We start from the raw sequence: 22,695 nt of genomic DNA on the forward strand, positions 1-22,695 counted from the left end.
GTCTAGCACATGGGTGGAAGGATACGTGATTAATTTTTTTTCCCAGTTGTGTTGCCTGATACAAGGTCTCTTCAAGAGACAAGAGTGTCACTCTGGGCAGAGAAGTGTGTATGGGAAACTGCCTTCTACCTTTTCAGCAAGGATTGGGGCCACCTTGGCAATGATTTCTGGGCAGAGGCATGCTGGCAGCCAGCAGCCCCCAGCCTGTCCTGCTGCCACTTAGAAAGAAAGGACTGTCCTTAATCCTGATCATCCCAAAATCAGGATGCGAATGACAGCCGCGGTGCAAGGCAGTGATGACTCAGGCTCTGTGGTCTCTGTACAATTCTGGCTTTGTGAATGCTAGCAAAATAACTGTGGTATAATCTTAGCTGTGCAGAAGGGCCCCATCCCCACAATTGAGGGAGGTGTACGCACAGTTAGAGGAGTGCAAGCAAGGAGCTAAAAGGATCTGTTCACCTAGCAATAAAAGGCAATATCCTCCATGGATTAATCTGTCCTGGAAAGACCACCACTGTGCTGCGCAACAGGAAATAGAGACACTGCGTCCCACATGCAACTAAAGGCAGAGCATTAATTCTTCAGGAATGTTGGGTTTGCTGGGCGGCTAGAGGAGGGAGGATAATATGTTCTTAAAAAAGAAAAATTTCTTGGGAACCATTAATAACCACAAGCATTTGGGATCTCAGCTCTGCATTTCTTTTGGAGGGGGGAAATAGCAAAAAGAACACCCAAACATCATGCTAAGTCAGTAATGCAGCACTGACTCAGCAGATGGCAAACGTCCCTCTGAGTCATTCACGGCTGCCCGCAGCACCTCTGCTGAGCTTTGCTCAAGATCTCCCGTCCCTGTGCGGCGCCAACTGGGGCTTCGCTCAGCTTGCAGAGCTGAGCCCAGCACATGGCTGCAAGTAGCTTGGATACCCACAAAAGAAAAATATATATTGAAAAATAGGATTTTGTTGCCAGCGTGTCAAGCCCTCGAACTCTTGTAAGGCTGTGAGGTGATAGGTGTTTGAATCCTTTCATAGATGGGGTATCATCTGCTTGTCTATACCAGCAGCAGGGTTGACGGGGAGATTTAGGGGGCTGTAGCCCTCTCCCCTGCCCGTCAGCACTGCCTACTGGGATGTGCATGCTCTGTGTAATGTGGTAAAGCTGCAGCAAACCCCTTGCCCTGGCGCAGCTGGGGTCTAGCTGGCTTGTCCACTGTGTACCCCAAGTTGGCCCTTCCTCCTCCTGTATAAGAAAGCTGTAATTCCATAACTTTTTGGCCCTTACAAACAAAAAATACCCAAATTGACTCTTTCAACAAGTGTCTGAGGGTTATTTTTAGAGCAAGAAAACCACACCTGATGCTGAAGGTGCAGAGGAGCAGACCGAGTTCACTAGGAGGCTGTGCAAGCACTGAGTACTGCATGAGGAGCAGGGAGGGAGCGTGTTTCAAACGACTCCCTGAGTATCCGAGTCGGAGGAGTCCCCGGGTGGGAACTCCAGCAGCCTCCAGTTCCCATCTGCATGGCGCGGTGCGCAGCCAGGAGCCCAGGTTCGAACCCTGGTGGCAGCAGCCCAGCCAGAGGTGTGGCATTACTCTGGCAGACAGCCTTCTTTCAAAGGCAGATGTGTTTCGGAGCGCGTCCCCAGTCTAGACTGCTCCTGCTGCCATCTTTCGCACGAGCAGTTTGTCTTGGAGCCCAGCTCCTTTCATAAAGAAGCAATCCTTGCCAATTCAATCAGCGGGTAGGGGAGAGAGAGGTGATTGGGAACGCTGATAAAATATGAAGTGCCTATTTCCAGTCTTCCTTGTACCAGAAAAGGCTACTCAAGCTGACAGTATGATAAATTAAGGAACACACAATGTGTTTGAATGTCTCTTAATGAATGAGTCATATAATAAAAAAAAAAAGATTGCACGCTTTGTATAATACATGGGAAAAGTTTTAGCCTCAGTCACAAAGTTGGATCATAATTTTTTTGCTAATTTAACCAGAACTATCCCCAAAGGGAAGCCTTCTTGCAGGCAAATGACTAAGCATCAGAGACCTCTATCTGCGTAAAACAAAATTCATTTTGAAGAGCTATAGTTGAAAGTGTGATTGAGATAAATGTGCTGCAAAGGATGTAGGGTTGTATTGTATAAATATATACAGGTATTTTTATAAAACTTTAAAAACAGAAAGTGAGTGATAGAGTATGGGATCCCTCTATTTCTTCACACCCCTTCAGACTCCCTTCCAAGGTCTGAGATTGCTCAAGAGTCTGAAGTGCCTCATGCAGAGACTGTTCCTGAAATGTCTCTAAAGAAAAGCTGCTCTTATCAAGCTGGAATACTAATATTTTGTTATGTATTGTGCTGTCACTCTATTAGTAATCCAGTTGTGGACAAGGACTTTTCTGTGATAGGTGTTGTACAGACCCAGAATAAACATCTGTCTATTGCAGAAATCATATTACAAGACTGGCTTTCCACCAACATCTCGGTTCCTGCCAGAATTATGAGGGCTTTTTCATTTTAGACTGGTTGAGACCCAGATGTGTCCAAATTTAATATGATAAGCATGCCTTGGAGAAGAAAGTAACCAAATTGCTGGATTCCCCCCCCAGGCTCCCCCCCCCCCAAAAAAAAAAAAAAAAGAATTCCAGGTTTGTTTTAGGCAGTACTTCAATCTGGGTTTTAGTTTAGGTCCTATCTCCCTCTCTGCACAGTGCCTGGCAAGGACAGTGAAGTGGGGTTGGTGTGTCTTTTGAAGATGAAATCTTCTCCTTCCTTTCTCTTCTCCTGAGCTAGGGGATTTTTAATTCTAGTGCTGCCCATTTAGCTGCTCAGTCTCTCTGTGCTGGTGCTTTCCAGACGTACAAGGCTAAATGGTGGATTTGTGGCAGTGGCCTTGCATATGAAATATGCCTCATCCTCCTCCAGGAAGAAAACAAGACAGGTTCTCTGTCTGCAGGGGTAACATCACTGCTCAGAACTTGATGCCAAAGTGAGGAGAAGCTTTTGATGCATTTTTCTGAACTCCCTTTTAAGTTGGGTTTTACCACATGCATTAGCATCTGAGAAAGAGGAACGTTCTCTCTTCTCTCTTCAGTCCTTGCAGTGTTTTGCACAGTGCAGGATGCCCACCTCTGAAATACAACCCTTTCTGGGATAAAGAACTGTGCCACTAATGCCCTGCAGGGGTACAGAACAGGGGAGGCAGAAATACATTGGGGAGACCCTATAGATGTGTCAGTCTATCAGTGTGCGCTGGAATAGGAGCTGAATTGTGTCCTGGGTAATTGTCAGCTATTTGCTACTAGGCTGAGTACTTGCCCCTGGGGAAACCATTACAGAAATACTTTGCTATCTAAGCAAATTGATTTAGTAGTCATTCAAAAGGAAGCGAGTCATTTCCCAAATCAACAGCACCAATTCCTGTACCGATTATGCTTTTCTTCAAGCCCTCTCCCAACAGGTTCAGCCTTGCTCAGGTTTTGAGGTCTGAAGGCACCTAGCTCCCAGTGGCGTTGCTGCAGGCAGAGGAAGCAGTGTGAGGAAGGTCATGATGTGGGAGAGGCAGAGGTATAAACTGGCTGATCTCGGCAGCAAGAGGAAATGTTAAGATTTCTCTTGTCCTCAGGGTCCGATGTATTTCGCTTTCAGACAACTTAATTTTCCATTTGCAATTTGAAGCTCAAAAAGCTAAGACAAAAAAGTCTCTTTTGCGCCAGAAAGTTTCCCAGCAGCAGCTTAGAATAAATCCTATAATCATTTGGTGGGATCAGTCATCATTGCTAATGCTACCGTGGGAAACTGAGAAGGGTTAAACTTTTATGTGGCTGCCATTAGCTACTTCACAGAACTGTTCAGGCTGGTTAACGATTCAGCTGTTTGGCTTGAGAAGAGAGAGTATCTGCTTCTGCCACGTTTCTCCTTGATCTCGGATTTTGCTTTGTGTGATAACAGGGTGTGTGTTCTCTGCCATCAGTTTGCAGAAAGGAGTAGGCAAGAAGCCAGAGAGACAAGAACCAAAGTGCTAGGAACGGCAGCTCGCTGCAGGAGGCTGTCAGCTTTGCCGATCTCATGGGGCATCCGTGCAATGGGAGGGCAGGAGCAGAGGAGTGATATCTTCTTCCAGCTGCCAGGAGAAGGAAACCTTCCTGCCTCTCAGAGCACTTCCCACTGCTCCAGATGGAATTCCCCAGGGATGCTCTAAAGGATACAATGGAAAGGTCCACAGAGGCTCTGTGTGAAAGATTTAACTCTTCCCTGCACCCCTGCATTAGGGGTGAGGGTGGAGATGTCTCTGGTGAGCATGGGGACTGCGTGGGCATGACCTCCAGGCGGACTCTTAGCAGCTTGCTGCGTGGTGGCTCGTTGATAGATGTCTCTTGCTCTCCATGTCTTGGAGCCTTACGTTTTAAGTGGGACTGCATCCATCATCTGTAAGTAGCTGGGCCCTGATCCAGTCTTATTCTTCTCTGGCTGCCTCTTCGGATGTGCGTTTTTCTTCTTGTGTATTTCAGTATTGCTCTCCCCAGGCGAAGCCAGTTGTCTGACGTGGGCCTCTTGTTTGAGACCTTGAGCTGGATGATATAGAGGCATATGTATAGGGCAGAGGAGAAATGAGTCACTAGGAAGGCACAGTATGTGTCTCATTCAATCCAACTGCCAAGGAACTGTGTGAGAAGCTAGAAGGTGGTCTTGCAGCACATCATGTCTCACAACTACCCGTGTTCATCCAGCTACCCCAGTCCTCTTCCACCTTGGCTTGCTTCTAAGTTTTATGTGGTCACACTCTTGCCTTATGCAGTTACCATAGTGGTTGGCGCCTTTTAGCCATTCATCCTACAGTCACCTTATCTCTCTTCCTCTTCAGGAGAGGAAAAAAAAAAGACTGAAGGAAAGGCAAATTAAATCAAAGCAAAGCAATAGGACTCCTGAATTATGTGCTGCTCTTTCTGTGCTGTTCCAGCTAGATGCCTTTCTCTTAACTCCGTATTCCCACTCCAGTGCAGGTATTAACTCTCTCCTTATTTTTATGTTAGCTTCAGTTTATTCTGAACAGCCCACATTTTTGGAGAAGGTTTTTACTCAAGTGGCCAAGTACAATTGCAGCTGCTGTTAGCAGGAAGGTGGAAAAGGTCACCTCAATTCTGGTGCGCAAGGAATGCAGTTCTCAGTTGCATCTTCTCTTTTACTTCACCTTCTAGGGGTAAATGGGGATGTGTTTTGATGGAGAAGAGGCTAAGGAGCTGAATTAATCTTTGGTAAACTCTATTAACTGTTGCTGCATCAGTTGCATTGGATTCATGTTTTGGTAGTTATCTTCCCAAATAAAAGGGCAAGGAGATTTTTTTAATAAAAGCTTGGATTCTGGAGCACAATTATACACAAGACTTAAAAAACCCTACAATCATGTGTCTATTTGCACAGCTGTATAATTGCATTATGCATGGGGCCCTGAGCTGGCACAATGGCAGGTTAAAATGCTGTGTATATTGGTAAAATGAGGGTCAGCTGTATCAATGAGGGTTGTTAATGCAAGGACCAGTAATACTTTGTTGACCAGTAATACTGTGTTAACCAGCAATAAGCAACTTGCAAAGGGGTCAGGTGAAGTGTCCCAGGCTACAGAGACTGGAAATCCCCAGGACAGGCAGCTGTCTTGGGTAGTAGTAGGGAGTGATATGGTGGTAGAAGTCTATCCCTGTGTGTGTGTCTCTGTGTGGGGCATTAGCTATTCCATGCTGTGTAGGCTCTTACACTTTTAAAACAATCCTTTTCTTGTCATCTTTACTACAGATAGAAGTAACTGCAGAAAAAAATATGTTATGATTCATTTGATGCAAATTAGTAGCACAGAGAAACCTACCCTGGGCTTTGCTTACTCCTCCCGTTTTTTTTCTACTGTACCAAATTTGGCTGGATGTCTTTTTTAAAAAAACACTTTTATACAAATTAATTTGCTGCTTATTGTAGGAGGGTTGTTAATATTAGGGCAGTGTTTATTCATCAGTTACCTATATGGTTCAGGCAGTTTTCTGCATTCAAAATCTTACCCTGGGCATGAGATTTAGGGTAGGGATCTCCAGGGTTTATTTTTGTTACCAAATCATGCACTTGATGACTCCTGAAAACTGCATTAGATATCGTGAACTTTTCATTCTTCCTCAGGGCCAGTAATATGCTGCAGAGCCTGAGCAGTTCTGCCTGGCAATCCTTCAGCAGCAACAGGGTCAGCCTTGCAGCAGGCTCCGCTCGGGGTTGATTGTGCATATGAGGTCCTACAGAGATGACCCAGTGGGAAGGGAGTGAGTCCGTGCTGAGGCCAGAGTGTGTCCGTGGGGCTTGTGCTGCACCTGCTCCATGTGATGCACCCATCTTCCCTGCGGAGCGTTGCTCCTGGGACCTGCTCTCCTGCCTGCTACACAGTTGGAGAGCTCAGGCTGCCTTCCAAACATCCTTCAGTCTGCTGCTCTGGATCTCTCTCTCCCCTGGATGCAATGAAAACTCGTCTTTTGTAACAAGCTACTAGAATATAAATCATCTGGGAGACACTTTAATTAACAGTTATTCTTGTTAGACATATTTGGCTTGGAGGAAAAGAAGTTTTGAGGAGTTATTAGGAGTTGCAAATGGCTCTCCAGAAATCTGAATTCTCCAGTCCATTGAAAAAATGAATAAATAAATGAATAAATTCAAAGGAGTTCAAACCTCACTGGTTAAGTATTTTTTCCTAACCTGTTTCAGATCAGTGCACAGCTGGGCGCCTGATATCTCCACTTTGTTCTCACCCTCTTCCAAGAACCCCCACTACTGTGACATGTATGAGTTGACCTCTCCTCTATTACAGAGCTGCATTTAAGAATTTCCAACATTGACACCAATTTTATTACATTTTATAACACGCCGCTTTAAAATATGAAGTGCTGGGATGCGATTGTGTTGCAACTCATGTAGGAACCTACAATACCAAGAACTATATATCTTCAGCTGATATATATTACAACACACAATGTTCTTCCCTCGCCAAGGTGCTAACACGTTACTTCTGTTGTGCGCTAGCACGTAGCAGGAAAACTCCGAAGCTGAGAGACAGTTGTGTCACCCCTGTGTTACAGCATGGGTCCAGGAAAGTGGAAGTGTGAAACACAGCTGTGATCACAGGGATGCGGTCCGCAGCAGAAAGATATGCTTCTGCAGATGTTATTGTGCATGGCTTTTTATCCCTTTATAGGAATAGCATAAGTTGAAGGGAAATTCTGGCTGTGGTGTTATAACTGGCCCTTCTCCCCAGGTCTTTTCCAAATGGTTGTATTGTGGGTCTCTCTGAAACACTGTCAGGAGCACCATCCTGTTATAGAACCATTATTACTACTTGTTTTTATTTTTCTAGGGTCCACCAGGTCTGCCAGGCTTACCAGGACCACCTGGCAAGAGAGGTTCCCGAGTAAGTGGTTTAAAAATTTCTATCCATTTGTACTTGTATGTGCCTGTTCTAATGTTCTAAGGGCTGTTGTATGTTCCTGTGGCTGAATAATGATTGCTTTAAGCCCCACTGTTGAGGTCTAGCCTTCCTTCTTTCTCTCATTCCCTGTTAAAGGTTTTCAGGAGGCCATGCTGGTGATTTGCAGCCTCTATGAGCTAAGGTTTGGCATCAGCAAAGACTGGGGATGAATGCTTCCAAATGGCTGTCAAGAAGCATGAGTTCTGTCTGTCTCATTTTGTTTCTGGTATTCGTTCCTTTTTGCAAACCCAGTGCTGAATATTAGCTTTGGCTGCATTTTGTTCTGTCCTTCACTGTCCCCAGCTTCCCAAACTGCTTCTTTTGAGGTCCTTCACTGTCACTGTGCCTTCACTTAGTGGGACCATGGTCTAGGACAAAGGACTTGACACACAAGGATGAGCTTTTGTGTTCCCCAGATGCAGACCTGGTCTCTGACTCCTTTTCAAGATCTAGAGCAAAATATCTTAGCTGTTCTACAAGATCCATTGCAAATTCTTGTATTTCTTCTTCCCCACATTAAATTCTGATGCAGATCTTTGAACATTGAGTGTTAAGCTGAGGAAACATCTGGTGCTGAGTGCTGCAGCTAGCTGTGAGAAAAGCTTTCTGCATTGGCCTAGCTGCAGAAGTAGTCTCCCAAAGCTGGGCAACATGCCTGACCTGGATACGGTTAACTGTTGGCACCATTTTCGTGGTAGCACGGTGCTGTCCCACAAGGTACGGTCATGCAGCCCATTTCCTGAGCACTGAACTGATGTGGGTTGGGAATCAAAAGATGCAAGTGTCTGAGGCTGGAAGAGGGGAATATTTGGATCCGTGGTCCAGGCAGGATCCTGGCCTGGCAGCAGAGGGAGATTTCCTCACACATACTTGGCTAAAACTCAACCCCATGTAATGTCTTTAAAGAACAACCAAGAGGCTAAGAGCTAGAAGGTTGTGCATTCCCTGAGGACACTTGTTACAGTACTGTGAGATCTTGCAGTAACCAGTAAAGATCAACACACCTCCTTTCTACAACAATAAAAGCCAAAAGGTCTGCAGGACCCCCAGTAGCCTGGGCATGGATTTCAACAGACCTGAACACTGATTTGGGCTGTAAGTGTAAGGCATTAGATAGCACCAGGCTCATGTGTTTTTTAGACAGGACAATCTGTTCCACATTAGATATGTTCTTTAGTGAAACATCAGCACAACTGGTTGTACAGCCCTGATGTCTTCTGTTTACAAATGCCTGAGCAGCAACCACATCAGCAAATTGCCCAGAGTTTGCAGTTCTTGGCAAGTCCCCATTAAGGCTGAGAGTTTGTTCTTACTGCAGCTCATTACTCACAAGAGGTATTTGGTGTTACTTCTTGCAACCCTGTGGTGTGCAAACTAGGCTCCATGTCTAGAGACCCCAGCTGCATACCCTGCCTGCTGTGTGAATGACCAAATTTCAGCTCTACATCAAAATTCCACTACCTACCAAAGCTTGAGTTTTTCTGAAGAAAAAAGCATTGTGGAAGCTGTGTCATAACTTTGTGTTATTCCCCAGCTGTGGCATGCTCCATCCTGTATTTAAGATGATCCTCTGAAAGACAATAAGCAACAGAGGATTTCTGAGTTCAGTCCCTACTAGAGGTGCTGAGAATCAGCCCAGGAAAGAGTTCCCAGTTAGGAAGTGCTCAGCACAGCTGAGCCTAGCTTGGCTCAGACCTCTGCAAAGAGGCTGTGCTAATTTTGGGAGGGGGCAAAAGGGTCACTCTGTAAATGTCTGGCCTGGAGCACTGGAGACAGAACTGCTCTGTGCATAAGTTGTTTTGACTTTGCAACATGTTTCTTCTAGTATTTTTTTCTTGTGGCTCTTTGGGGTTTAAGGATTTCATTGCAAAGAAGAGGAGCTGCCAGAAACAAAGACAGGCTTAGGGGAATTCTCGCATCTTTTGCTTTTGTTGTGCATGAGCCACTTAAAAATAAATGTGCAACACTGTAGGGGTTATGTTCTACGTCTGCCTAACCCAATCCTCAAAGCAGCTGCAGAGTTCTTGCACCAGCCCAGCCCATGGGTAACCCATGGGGTGTCCCATGAGGCTCCAGCCAAAGATTGGAGCTCCTGAGGGGAGGTGAATATTGCATGCAACTTTGCAGTGCTGGATGCCAGGAGAAAGAAAGGCTTTTTTTCTTGTCACCGATGCAGTTTATGGCCAAAAGTATGAGATGTAATTGACCTTGTTGTAGCTTGCATAATTTCTACATTATTAATGCTTATACAATTATTTGGCTCATTTGAAAATCTAGTAGCAGCATTTGACTCATGACCTTCTGTAGCTGTGAAGTCCATAAAGTTGCTCTTTCGCTGATGTAGCGCAGTATTTCCACTTCTTTGAATTCTGTATTGTCTCTGTTGTATTTCCCTTTCTCCCCCCATATTGGCCAGGGTAAAATGAAAGCTCTGATTAGCTTTTGCTTTGAGGGTGAGATTGTGGCCAGTGACTGTAAGAAAAGCTGGCTGATCCCACGCTTCAGTCTCCTTATTTCCAGCAGCGAAGTACCGCTAGACGTGCCTGTGCAGTCTGAATGTTGCTCTTCCGTGTAAGCAATGCCACCTGGTTTGCAACAACAAATGCCAGTCTTTGTAAAAGCATGAAAGAGGTTTTGTTCAGGACACATGTCAGCATTCAAGTGCAACCCAAGGTAGAGTAGCTAAGTGAATAGTGGCAGCCCTCTTGAAAATGGGAATTTCTTGATTTTTAATTTTTTTTTTAAAGCCAATCCCCATTTTAGGAGCATGGAATTAATTTTACACCCTATCACTCAGTATCAGGGACCCATTGAGACAGATTCAGACTATATCTGCAACTATGAAGGCAGAGATATATGACAAGTGAAAGTTGGGTGTTTCTTCTTCTCACTATTGCCTAAGGAACCCCAAGAGAACAGAGTAAAACTGTTGCAATTCTGATGACTGGAAAGAATGGCTAATAACACTTTCTCAGGAGCTTTGCAAGCCTGTATAGATATTGCTGTATTGGTCATGTGCTCTCTACAGGAAGGTTTTCTCTATGTCTGTATCTAGCTAGGATTATTTTCAGCTTTTATGTCGGCATTAAAGAATCCGAGGCATAAGCAAGAGATCTGTCCACACCACGTCTCCTCAAATAAATGTGCCGTGTGCCTTGGCAAGTGTCTGTGTAAGACCTGAGGTGCCTCTTGAAGGGAATGGCAGTTTTAGCAATGAAGGGTTTCCACAGCTTTATATGTGAAAGCACTTTGCTGGGCATGTAGTGGGACAGCTTTTCCATGGTTGTGTGTGTGAGTGGTGGCACTTGGGTACATGCACAGCAACCTGAGCAGAGCAGGTCTGTGCAAGCGATGTGTGTTGCACTTCATTTCTGCAGATGACCTTTGCATTTCTTCAAACATCAAGATTTAGTGGGGAGGCAGTGACTGAGGCTGGGTTTTGCTCGCAAAGCTGTGCTAACAAGCTCTATAAGTAACTGTCAACAAAGGGCTCCCGGTGGAGCAGTAACTTCTGCACCATTGTAGCTTATTCCTGCCTCACCCAGGACTTGATTAGCTTCACTCCCATGCTGTCTGCATGAGGGGCTATTGCCAGCACATCTATGTTGATCACAAATTGTGACTCATCCCAATCCTCACTGGTATAGCTAGACCAGCAAACTACCCCCTATTTGATCAGGTCTGCAGAAAAGTAGTGAACCATTGTACTTGGTCTTAAGTGCTGTCTTCCAGACGAGTGCTATGTAAATCCTAGTTATCTGTTCTCCTACGTGAAGCGGACAGCAAGCTGACACGTGACAGACAGGAGTCTGGTTGTCGGCTTTGCTCCCAGGACAGCAAGAAAAGAGCTATGGTCAAACTTCCAAAACACTTAAATAATTTAGGAAGCCAGGTCCCCCTGGCAGTCGATTTCCCCCTCTAACAGGTGAGCAAACTCAGGTACAAGGGGAGTGTTTTACCCATGTCCATGCAACAGGTCAGAGGTAGAATTGGGAATAAAAAGCCTGGCATGCTGTAATTACTCTTGTTTTATTTAACCTCTCTGATACAGTACAGGACAATATATATGCGCTCCCTGATGCTTTGGGATGCTCTTGCCATCCTCCTGTGAACCTTAGCAGCTTGAAAAATTGCAAAGTCCCAGTGTAATGGGTCCTTGTTACATTTGGTGTGTGGTTGCAAAAAATCTCCCTTCCCTTCAAAATGCGGGGCTTACCTCCTAAAACAATCAAGAACTTAACTGTAGAGGTTCCCCAATATCCTCATTCCATTAGGAAGGTTTCCCAATTTCTGCAAAGAAGTGTTTAAAGAAACAGTTTGTTTGGCTTCACTTCAAATATTTAGCTCATTTTTTCAGCAAGCCAGAGGTCAGAGTGAGATCTGTAGGTCAGGAGCAGAAAAAGTTGCTTTACACAGTGAAACCCCAAGACATAATGAGTTTTGAATGAGTGGTCATTCCTCTGACTGAAGCTTTCTAGCATTTAGCAGGAGTTTGGAGGATTTTTTTTCCCCCCTCCTCCTGAATGCTGGAGGGATGGGGAGAGCTGTGCACAGTTACACTTTTGTTAATTTTTGCGGGCTGTGAACCATTACATATAAAAGCGCTTCTGTGAGCAGGGTCCCATCTCCAGGCACGTCACCGAGATCAACTGGATGGCACAGTGTAGTTCTCAAGCAGCATCATTCACGTAAAAGACATTCCAGGGAGATTACAAACCCCGCCACCTTTGGGAAACCCCCCCTCACTTGGAGAACACTTTCAGGGTTTGTTCTGGTCTCCATGCCACTAAGCCTTGGGCTACCGCTGTCCCATGATAAAATTGTCCATGGAATTTCTGGTGCAAGGCTTGGAAGATTTCAGATGCAGGTTTGCTTGCTGCTAGATTGGATTTTTTCAGCAGTTATAAGGGAGCCAAAGCAGGTGGGTAAACAGGCACATGTGCAAATAGTAATACGTGCTGTGGGATTTTTTTATTCAGTGGTCTCAGCATTGTCCCATCCTGTGTGTGGAAAAGAGGAGAAAAACTAATGTATTGATAATAAATATATTTGGGAGAATCCCAGTTTCTAAATATGAGTGGGAAATTGAATTAAATCCATGATAGCATGAGTAAAATATAGCAATTAACTGTAGAACTAAGTTCTTGAATTGCTTCTCCATGAAGAAAGGGCTATTTCTAGGAGCACTGGTTGGAGATGGGCAATTCTGCTGGGCACAGTAAGAGAATAGGAATGAACGTCGGACTAGGTTTAATAAAACAAGGGCGGGTAGCTTGGGGGCATGATGACTGTTATCGGGGCTTGCAGATTGGTACGTGGATTAATTTGTAAGGCCTGCCTGTTCAGATTTTGTATTGCTAACAGCTCCTGAGGCGGATGCTGTCCTGTACCTTTTGTTACTCAGCCCATCTAACTGTACCACACTGCATCTTCCTCCTCTGCCAAGAATGTGGGTGTAATCACAGATTCAGGACGAGCCATGTTGGAACACATCAAGATCAGTTATTTTTTACCATTTTTAGGACTACTGCCAGACTACGCCCTTTTCTCTCCACAGTTACAAGAACAGTTTAAAATGTCTAGCACAAGCCCCAGACTTGGTTACAGCAGTTTCTTGTGTGCCAGACTGGACTTCCCACTGTTGCTTCATCAGCAGAATGTGGCCACTTCTCCCTAGGATAAGACCACATTGGTCTTTAGGAACAGGATGAGTCTCTGACCTTTCTTTGCCTGGATTACACACTATGAGCGTCACTGAATTCAGTGGTAAAGGCCCCATCTTATGTCAAGAGCCCGTGTTTTTCATAATCACGTGTTTTGTCACTGGATACTGGGTCTAGATACTTCCTCCCTTCTTCCTTCCTTTTGGTTAAGGCCTTTTATGATTTTGTTGCTGTGCTTTGGTTTAGCTCTGGAAGAGCCTGCACCAGATTTTGCTGGACGTGTGATTAGTCTCTTATCCAGAAGCTCTTGATCAGCAGCTGAGCTTTCTATGTTCCAGGTTTCCTCCTGGAAACTACCATTTTCAGCTAGGAGTCACACCAAACCGTGCTGTTTCCTCTAGTCTGACACTGTTTTAAGCCTGCCCCAGGCTATGGTGGAGCACGGATTTCAACTAACTGCAGCGAAATGGGCTTCGAGCCAAGCTGCCTCACTCCAAAGTTTAGTAACAGCTGAATTTCCCCCTCAAATCTAGCAGCAGTCTGGATTTATGAACCCTGTTCAGAGCTACCTAGATTATTGCTTACATGTAAGAGCTTTTTAGGAATTCATCTTTTATAGACATTTTACTGTTCTGATTTCTGTTACTTAATTTTCATACATATTTGAGAACTGGAAGACTTGGGTTGAAGTGCTTTTGCTACCTCAGACTTGTTGAATTACCTTAAGCAGCACATTAAGTCTCAGTTTCAGTGTCCCACCCAATGAGGTGAACAGATGATGCCATAGTTTGCTGGGAAGATGAATTTATTTAAGACTACTCGATGCTCATTCTGGTTACAGCAGCTATATGGGTTTTCAAATAACAAGTTGATACTCAAACACCTTAATTTTAATTAAAGTTGTTTCAGTTTCATTGTACATTCACAGCCAGGCTAAACTATTGGAGAATTTCAGGCTGAAAATTTGGAAGGAAATTAAGAATGGGACAATAAATGTATTTGGTTTCGGGCTGAAAATTTGGAAGGAATTTAAGAATGGGACATTAAATTTACTTGGGTAAAAAATGCCATTTGAAAAGTTCAGCCTCAGCCTTTTAATTGAATAGACTCTTACAGCAGAGCAGCATGTGTTGTGAAACAGGACTGAGCACTCAACAACCGTCTATACCACAAGATACAATAGCTAAATAAAAAAAGCCATTATTTTCTATTACAGTGCAGTAAAAATAAAACTGAATAGACATCATCGCACTGATGTTCTCTCAAAAGAGAGCAAGGGCACTGAACTTGGATGGCAGTCGCATGTTTAACTGCAGTGATTTTCCTTGGAAATAGACCCTGAAGATTTTGGCCCTACATAGGCTGAAATGCTCGTCGGAAATACTACAGCTTACTGAGAGAGCGTCTGAGTGGCTTTTTATCCCCCAGCCTGTACTCATAACTAGAGGGTACATTAAAGTGCTCCTCGTGGTGGTGTAAAGCTCACACACAGTCTTGGCAGAACAGAAGCCCTTGGAATTGAATCTTCAGGTTGTTTCATCTCCCAGGAACGTGTTCAAGAGGACTTAGAATTGTTTTTACTTCTGCCTGGAAGGTTAACAGATCTTCTGTGCTGTATACAATCCTGGGATAAACTATTCTTAGCTGCTTATTCCAGATAACTCCTTAAATAGTCTTCGGAAAATATGCAGGGTACTTTTAAAATATTATGTAAAAGGAGATACTGCTGTATGTGATCTGAGGTAGGTACTCTGACAGTGTCATTGGCTTGTGAGACCTATGCAAAAATATAGATTTAAATGGTTTAAACAGGGACTCACTTATGCTCCCCCTGGTTTACTTTCTGGCTATCCATTCTCTTTCTAACCTCTAAAGGCAAATATCTGGTTGCCTTGTAGGGGAAATGAATTCATCCCAAATAGCTAAACAATTTCCCTTTAGTAATTACCTCTGTTCTCTTCCATTTTGGCCAAAAAAATTGTTAACACCCCTGCACACTTCCACTCCCCTCTGCCTACCTCCATCTCTTTCTGCGGGGGCTCCCTGCAGCACTTTGACTCCCCTGACCCCAAGGTAGTTTCTGTTCGTGGTTGTGGAATATTTGGTGTACGCAAATTAACTCATTGTCACGACACATCTTGTGGTGACAGACACACGTCCCCTTCCATAAAGGTAGGTGGGAACCGGCAGCCACGTTTCGCCACTCTGAAGGCACTAACGGCCAGGGCACAGGCTGCTGCTCCTGTGCTGTTAGGTCTGGCCACAGCACAGCCCGAGACCTTCTGCAGCTCCCAAGGCTAACGCAGATGCCTACCGACTCCTTTTGATTCTGTTTTGTGTTTGTTGTGTTTTTTAGGGTCCCCCAGGTCCCCACGGAAACCCTGGCTCACCTGGCCCCCCAGGCCTGAAAGTAAGTATTAATTGGCGTGAGGAGCTTTTGCCTTCCTGTTTCAGAGGACGTCCCAGTGGGGGAAGTACAGCTCTTTTTTTACCCTGCTCCACACAAAATGACGAGTAGCTGAAGCCATTCCTCCCCTCCCCTCTGCTCGCACACAGGCCCTCCAGCAGCACAGCCAAAGCCTTTTCCTGTGCTTGTGAGAGACCCTGCTGTGTGCCTCGGTTCTTGGTTCTCCCTAATTTCAAAGACTGCCTAATTAGGATCCTGCTTAAGCTATGCCTGTGCCAGGGAGCAAACTGCTATGTTGAGATGAGGGCAGTGGAATCCTCCCACTCCAGAGCCTCACCAGGTCCATACTTCTTTGCTTTCTCATTTCTCTTCTCTGGTTTTTGCAGCCTACTCCTCCACCTTTGGGTCTGGACAACGGCGGGGGGGGGACTGGCAGCACCCGGCTTCTTCCTCTGCCTTCCTCCTCCTGAAACTCCCTCATCTCTCCTTTCCTCTCCAGATTTTCTGAGAACCCTGACCTCCATCAGTCTTCCCAAACTGATCCCGTTGCTTCCTTCTAGATGTCCTCATCTCTTCCATGAGGTCTCACAGACCTCCTCCGGCAGTGCCAGGAGCTCTGTGTTTTGCCCTTTTCTCCTGTATACACGCTCCCTCCGGGGTGCTGCAGGCGGGTGAGAGCTGGAGCACTGCAAAGTGGGAGTCACCTCCTGCAGCCAAACCTCCTGCCTTTGCATGGGACTTGAGCACAGATGTGGCTCCAACGGGGAGTTAGTCCAGTGTGCTGCAAAATGCTTCAGAAAGACGTTTTAATTCCCAGCTTGTTCCTGTGTATAAGGCTTTGTGTTACCAAAAGATTGAGAAGTTCCTGGGAAATTGGTTTGGATTGTTTTGGTGTCATTGCTTACACAGAACTAGATTTACATTTTATAACACCTATCTGGGTCTAAAGAATAATTGAGTTTTGAAAGGCGATGCTTAATAGAGGTTTCCACTACCAAGAAAGCTGTAGGATATCTCAGCCAAACATAGAGAAAGGTACAAGCAAGAGTCCTTTCTTTTCATGATCTCATCAGTAGGCAGAGATGTTATGAACACTATTGATGCTCTGGGAAAAAGATTCTGGAAACTTGGCATGTTGCCTCTACGTGATTAAAAATTAGGCACTGGAGACATGCTGGTGAACAGCAGCTGTTTTAAATTCTAAAGTGTAGTTATATGGCCTGAAAAGTGAGGCTGTAAAAGTTCTACATCTTAGTGTTCTGCATTTATTCTCCATCAATGACTTCCAGATCACACTTGTTGTGTTTTATAAGTCAAATCAAAGTTCTTTTATCTAACTTCCAGTCCTGCAAATTCAGCCTGGTCCAATCTATAGAGTCAAACTATGTTTTTATGCTATAGGGGTTTTTTTTAAAACACTTTTAGCCTAATGTCTTGTCAGAAATCATAATTTGTCTGTAAAGCTGTATTCAGCTGGCCTCTTATTAGAAATAAAAACTTCCTGTAAGCATTTTTCCTCCATCCTGATGCACGATCTGGCAGCAGGAAGCCCTCAGCGGACAGATAGCTCTAATAGTCTGCAGCAGAGATCTGGTGTCATTGATCTGTGCAATACATTTTAATTTTGTCCAGCCACTATTTGCAGGATTAGGCTGTTCTACATGATGCTTTGTCAAAAGAAGTATTAAGTTTGCAGTGGGATGTAAGAGCTGTAGCTCAGCCCAGGCCTGGGCATAACTTCACCTCTAGTAGGGAGAGCCTGGTAAGCTGTGATTGCAAGATCATTGCATGAGAAGCACTTTTTTGAAGGTGTGCATCAGATCCCAGAGTTTTGACTTCTCTCCTTCCCTTCATTTCCCTGGTGTTACACTAGTCTTAGAAGATGGACTTTGCACAAAAAAAGTGATATTTCACTCCCTTACATTTTAAATGCCTCTACCCTTCACCAGGCTTGACAAGCCTGCACCTGGGACCTGATATCTTCTTAGTAGACCCAGACCATGGCTGAAATTATAGACTTGTGAAAGCTCAGCCTGTGTGACAAGGCAGAGCAGCCCCAATGAGAAATTCTCTTGCTGCGAGCCTTCAAGTGGCTGCTGGACTAGGTCTTCCCTAGATAGCAGTTAATACCATGGAAAAAACAAGCAACTCAAGAAAGGAAACTGAAGTTTCCCAGATAGATACAGCTTGGAAACAATGACTAACACCAAGTCATTGTCACTTAGGAAGTAACCCAGGAGCATAATTTTTATCAGCTGAATTAACAGAGCACTCATAAGGTCAGGCAATCAGCTGCATACAAGGGATGTGATGTGGCATTGCAGCTGGCAGAGATGTGTGTATTTGTGCATGTCTCTTGTCCAGCTGTATTGCATTGATGAGCACCAGCGTTGTGTTGTTGGACTGCTGCATTTCTGAATCTATCCTGTGCAGAGTCCACCTTATTCTCATCACGGGAGCTGAGCGCTTGTAATTCCTTGTACTTAGGAAGCTGATCTTTTGCACAGAGCTGTATGTAGCTGTTGAGCCAAATTCCTGCTGATCTGCTTGGGCATGGTTCCACTAACTTCAGTGGCATTACACCCGCTCGTGCCACCTAAGAATTTAGCCCATGGTGCTTTTCTCCGCAATTTTTAATGTGTAATTTCTTAAAGGCAGCTTCTTGCCACTTTTTGCATTCTGTTTGTTGTCCTTGACAGTTGCAAAATTGCTATTGCATCTAGTTAGTAAAGACTGGTTATAGTAGATAACCTCTAAATGGCTGTAGACATATGCTGGGCTAGGGTTGTGGCTGGCTGTGTGACCTGTAAGCTGCTGGTGGGGGCAGGAGGGGCACTTTTGCTAAGGACTAGAAGTAGCTCCAAGGATGCCCTAATAGAGTTTGGGATGGGGAGGAGGGTTAGCTGTCAGACAGGGTGTGTTTTTGGAAGCCATTACAAGAGTTGGGTTTGCATCTCTCATCTGGAGGCTTTTGGTATCAGGCGTTAGTCTGCTTTGCTTAGTTAGCTGCTCTGGATAAATCTCTCTTGTTATAGCGCTAGGAAAAAGTGAATTTTCCTTTTAGTGATTGGTTTGGCTCCAACATAGCTCATCAGTTTGGCTCACTGATGTTTAAAATACTATTAGTGGGATTGCAAAGCTGAGGTGTTTAAGTTGCACAGCTCTAGACTTCTCCCAGGTAGGGAAAAAAACCAGAAGAAAACAATTTCTTCCTTTACAAGAGGAAGTAGTGTGCTCAGTCAGTTGGGATGAGAAAGAGAAGCTTGTGAGCAAGGTGCCATGGCTTAGTGATGGACAAGGCTTAGGCTAATTCCCATGTTGTGGTTGCTGCATGAGAAGAGTTGGGCAATTAATCCACAGTTTCAGCCCTTGCACACAGGCATCCATTCTCTCTGGCCCTGATGCCATCTTGCTGGTTAATCTTAGGGATACGTGATAACATTTGTGGCTGAGTTCTCCACCTGTGTGATGGTCTCAGCAGTGTTGAACACAGAACCATGATGCAAAAAGCACAGTCTTTGCTAATGTGATCTGGAGCTTCCCAGGGAAAAATGTAAGAGGCCTGTATTCCTTTACATGGCTCAGAGTCATTGCATTGAGCATATGGCAAGATTTAGGGAGAGTGGTGGGTGTCTACCTGCTGCAGCAAATTAATTTTGCAGAGTAGGAATTAATACCCTGCAATCCTGAGGCCTGCTCTAATCTGTTCTGAGCAGTTGTAGCACTCACTGACTGCTCTGAAGCTCAAAGAGTGGGAGAATTGCCCTGATAACAGCTGCATGCAAAGCAAGATTATCTGCATGACTTCATATACTGTTTGGAAACCAGGCAGCCTTCATTCAGAATTTGTGCAGATGCATCTGCCTTGAATCAGCAGTGCTCCCTACAGTCCGTAGCCAAGTAGTCTCACTCCCTGAACCTTGCAGCTTGTGGTGGATGGTGGAGGAGGAGAAGGGGAGATTTACACTCTGTGCAAGGTGGGAAGTATGTGTCGAACATAGTCACAGTGAGACTGCATAGAAAAGCTGCTCAGCTAGCTGTAACTAGACCTTTGTGCTGCTAATGAGAAATGCCAGTTAATAAATACTATTACTCCTCTGTAGGGTCTCACCTTCCCTCCAAGCACTTCACCTGACAGCCATTAATTAACGCTCACAACCGTCCTGTGCTTGGTGGTTGGTTTTACATCCCGTGCTGCTGATGTGGCACACAGAGGTTGTGACTTGTTTATGATCCGGGGGGTGTTAAATAGCCAGTGACTGATACTGGGATACCTGAGCCCTATCTGTGCCAGAAGAGATGTCATATAGACCTAAGCTTCTTTGTGTTCTAAGCTTTACCTCTCCCCTGCCAAAAGAATCTGCCCACTTCAAATCTCTCCTAGTTTTTCCTACTTCTATCTCTTGCCCTGTTAAGTGCGGACATTACCTTTCCACCTTTCAAGAATTTGAACTGGGATTTTCAAAGGAATCTACTGGAATTAGATGTTCAAATGCTGCTGAAATCCCAGCCTTTGTTCGTCAGAAGATCACAGTCTTAAATTGTAATTTCTCTCGTCACGGTTGTTAAAAAGGGAAAAAAAGAATACTGCCACTTAAGATAAAGTGTGCCTTTTTCTTCTGCCGGTCTGAAAGCCTCACAATTGCTCTGGCTGTTGGTAGTGTCTAATTAGTGTAACTTTCTCTGCAGTTTCATCTGTTCCCCACAGTTAAAAAAGCAACAGCATCTAGCAAGTTGTTAAGAAGGATGGTTTAGCCACAGTAATAGGCTTGGTAATTATTTTTGTGACGGTAGTTGTAGACAAGGAAGAAATCACAGCTGTCTAGTCTAATAAGTATCAAAAGTCCCGACGTTGCCTTCTTCCAGTTATCCTTTCTTTAGTCAATTTAATACTGTCAAATACTATTTAAAACTCAACGCTTTAGTAGCAGCAATCACTCACCAAAACCAGCCCCAGCAAAACAGCTATACACAGGGACTTTAATACATTTGGGATGTCAGGGCAAGTCAGAGATAAAATGTTTTTCTAATTTGGAGGCTTGGTGGAAGCAGAACCACATCTATGGGCTGGGTCCTTGGATTATGTCATTAATTTAAGTTTTTCACTTCAGGGTCAGAAAGGCGATCCTGGGTTCTCACCTGGAAAAGCTCGCAATGGACAGAAGGTAAGATGTTGCCCAGACTGCACAGGCACCAAGTCCATGGTGCGCTTTAAGCCCTGTGCATACACATGGAGGGAGTCCATACTGCAGCCACAAGCATCACAGCTACTCAGGTAGACTTAGGACTGAAAATTAAGAATTAGACCCCGGATTCAGGACTAAAGAGTTAGCTAAGGTATTGACCACAGTGCACTGAAGTGCCTGCTGCCACAGCTTTTTGTTGTCCAAGTGTTTATCCATTTTATGCACAATCTGCAACCCAGACTTAAGTCCCTGCTGCTGCAGGCACATGGCTACTTAAGCAAAATATTTAAACTAGTGCATATGAGATACAGCCACACCTTGCCAGCTCTGGCCATGCAGCTGTGGAAAGAGGCAAGCCCAGTGTAAGGAATAAAAAAAAACTTGAAGGCAAAGGAAAGGATGTTCTTGCCGAGGAGCTGAGAAACAGTGGTTTGCCCCACATCACATACGCAGCCCACAGCAGATCACTACTGCGAGAGCAGCCTTGCTATCCCACTGGTGGAGAAAGGGAGGCTTCTCAGACCATTGCACTGCCAACACATGGACCCTGCTGTGTGATAACCAGAGGCCTGTCCACCAAGGTCTACTCAACTCAACGCAAAGCACACAACTGGGAAGTGTAGCTGGTTTCTGGATTTGGCAATTGTTAAGGATCAGAGTTCTGCTAATTCTTTTCAATGAGTTACAACTCCCGTTTTTGCTGTTTCACAGCTGAGTGATTTTTACTGAGGCAACAAGGCCTCACAGAAGCCTAGAAATTAATAGTAGAGCAATCAGGGCTCCACATCATCTACCTCAATTAGTTCTTTCAGTGATGCCTGCACAATACTTCATAGCTCATGTCCAGGGCAAGAAGCCTGGTTCTCTTCCTTTCATCACAAGCCTTGCTATAAATGGGCAGCTAATAGAAAGCATCAGCCATGAAGAACTTAGGCCCTTCATTTGAAACCAGATGCCTCCATGAAGCACAGCAAGCCACACAAATGCAAGGTAGAGGGTGACACTAGAAAACCTTGAGAAGGCTAAGTCTGAAACGATTCTTTTAACTTAACAGCACGAGATGCCTTTTGCAATTTCTTGTACACTACATTGGAGTGGCATCACATGGAAATCATTCACCCGCAGAGTCTGGAACTGTTTTCTTGCAAGCATGCTCTGTGTAAGAAAGGGAGAGATCCAGATAACTTTTAGCTCATGTTAACAAGGCTTTATTTCTGGTAGCAGTAATAGAAACAAGGAGTCTCCAGCAGGAGTTTGGAGTGATGCCTAATTTTTAAGCTAGGTACTCCAAATGCATTTTCAGTAAGCAGGCACAGCACGGTGTTAGATACTCTAAAGGGTTTTTTGATCCTAATCAGAGGAGGCCAAAATGGGCTCATACAAATGGCTTGGATGTTAGATAAGTCTCACAGCACCACGCTTCTCCGTTCCTATGATGATTTGGGCATGCCAGCTGGGATGTGATGCAATCCCTTTTCGAAAGTACAGGCCACTGAAAAAAACCTCCCACCAGCAGCCTGCAAAGGTTCAATCCATGTTATATAGGCAGGTTAAATAATTATACCATTAGCGCCATCTGAACTGGAGCTGTGGGCTGAGCTAGTGCAGTAGCAGAGTGTGAGCACAATCACAGGAATTGGCAGGAGGTACCTGTTGTTCTTATTGCATTTAAAAGCTAAAATTTTCTTGCCTTGCTGATTTAAATGCCTATCAAAAGGCAAATGAAGCATGTGACTGAATGAGATCATTGAAAAAAAAAAAGCATTCATTCTGCTGGCAAAAAGCTGGACTCTAGCAGCAGCTGCCATTAATTAACTGGGTTTATTATTTATATGAGCTAGTTAATAGAGATGTTGTTTAAATCTACGCTTCTTATCCAGGCAGTTTTTGAAGAGTTGTGATTTGAATCAGAAGTATCAATAGTTGGGTGCTACTGTCGGCAAAGTAAT

At 44.6% G+C, this 22,695-nt stretch overlaps 1 protein-coding gene across 2 annotated transcripts in view; it reads left to right on the forward strand.

Annotated features, from left to right (window-relative positions):
* Positions 1-22,695, forward strand: part of COL27A1 (collagen type XXVII alpha 1 chain) — a 165,449-nt gene that overhangs the window by 19,943 nt on the left and 122,811 nt on the right. For both annotated transcript variants that reach the window (XM_075054600.1, XM_075054601.1), the window contains 3 exons: positions 7,380-7,433; positions 15,510-15,563; positions 20,672-20,725. In XM_075054600.1, the coding sequence (XP_074910701.1) occupies positions 7,380-7,433; positions 15,510-15,563; positions 20,672-20,725 (162 nt within the window). The remainder of the gene's footprint in view (positions 1-7,379; positions 7,434-15,509; positions 15,564-20,671; positions 20,726-22,695) is intronic.

The sequence above is a fragment of the Buteo buteo genome, chromosome 23 (assembly GCF_964188355.1).
Source record: "Buteo buteo chromosome 23, bButBut1.hap1.1, whole genome shotgun sequence".
Lineage (NCBI taxonomy): Eukaryota > Metazoa > Chordata > Aves > Accipitriformes > Accipitridae > Buteo > Buteo buteo.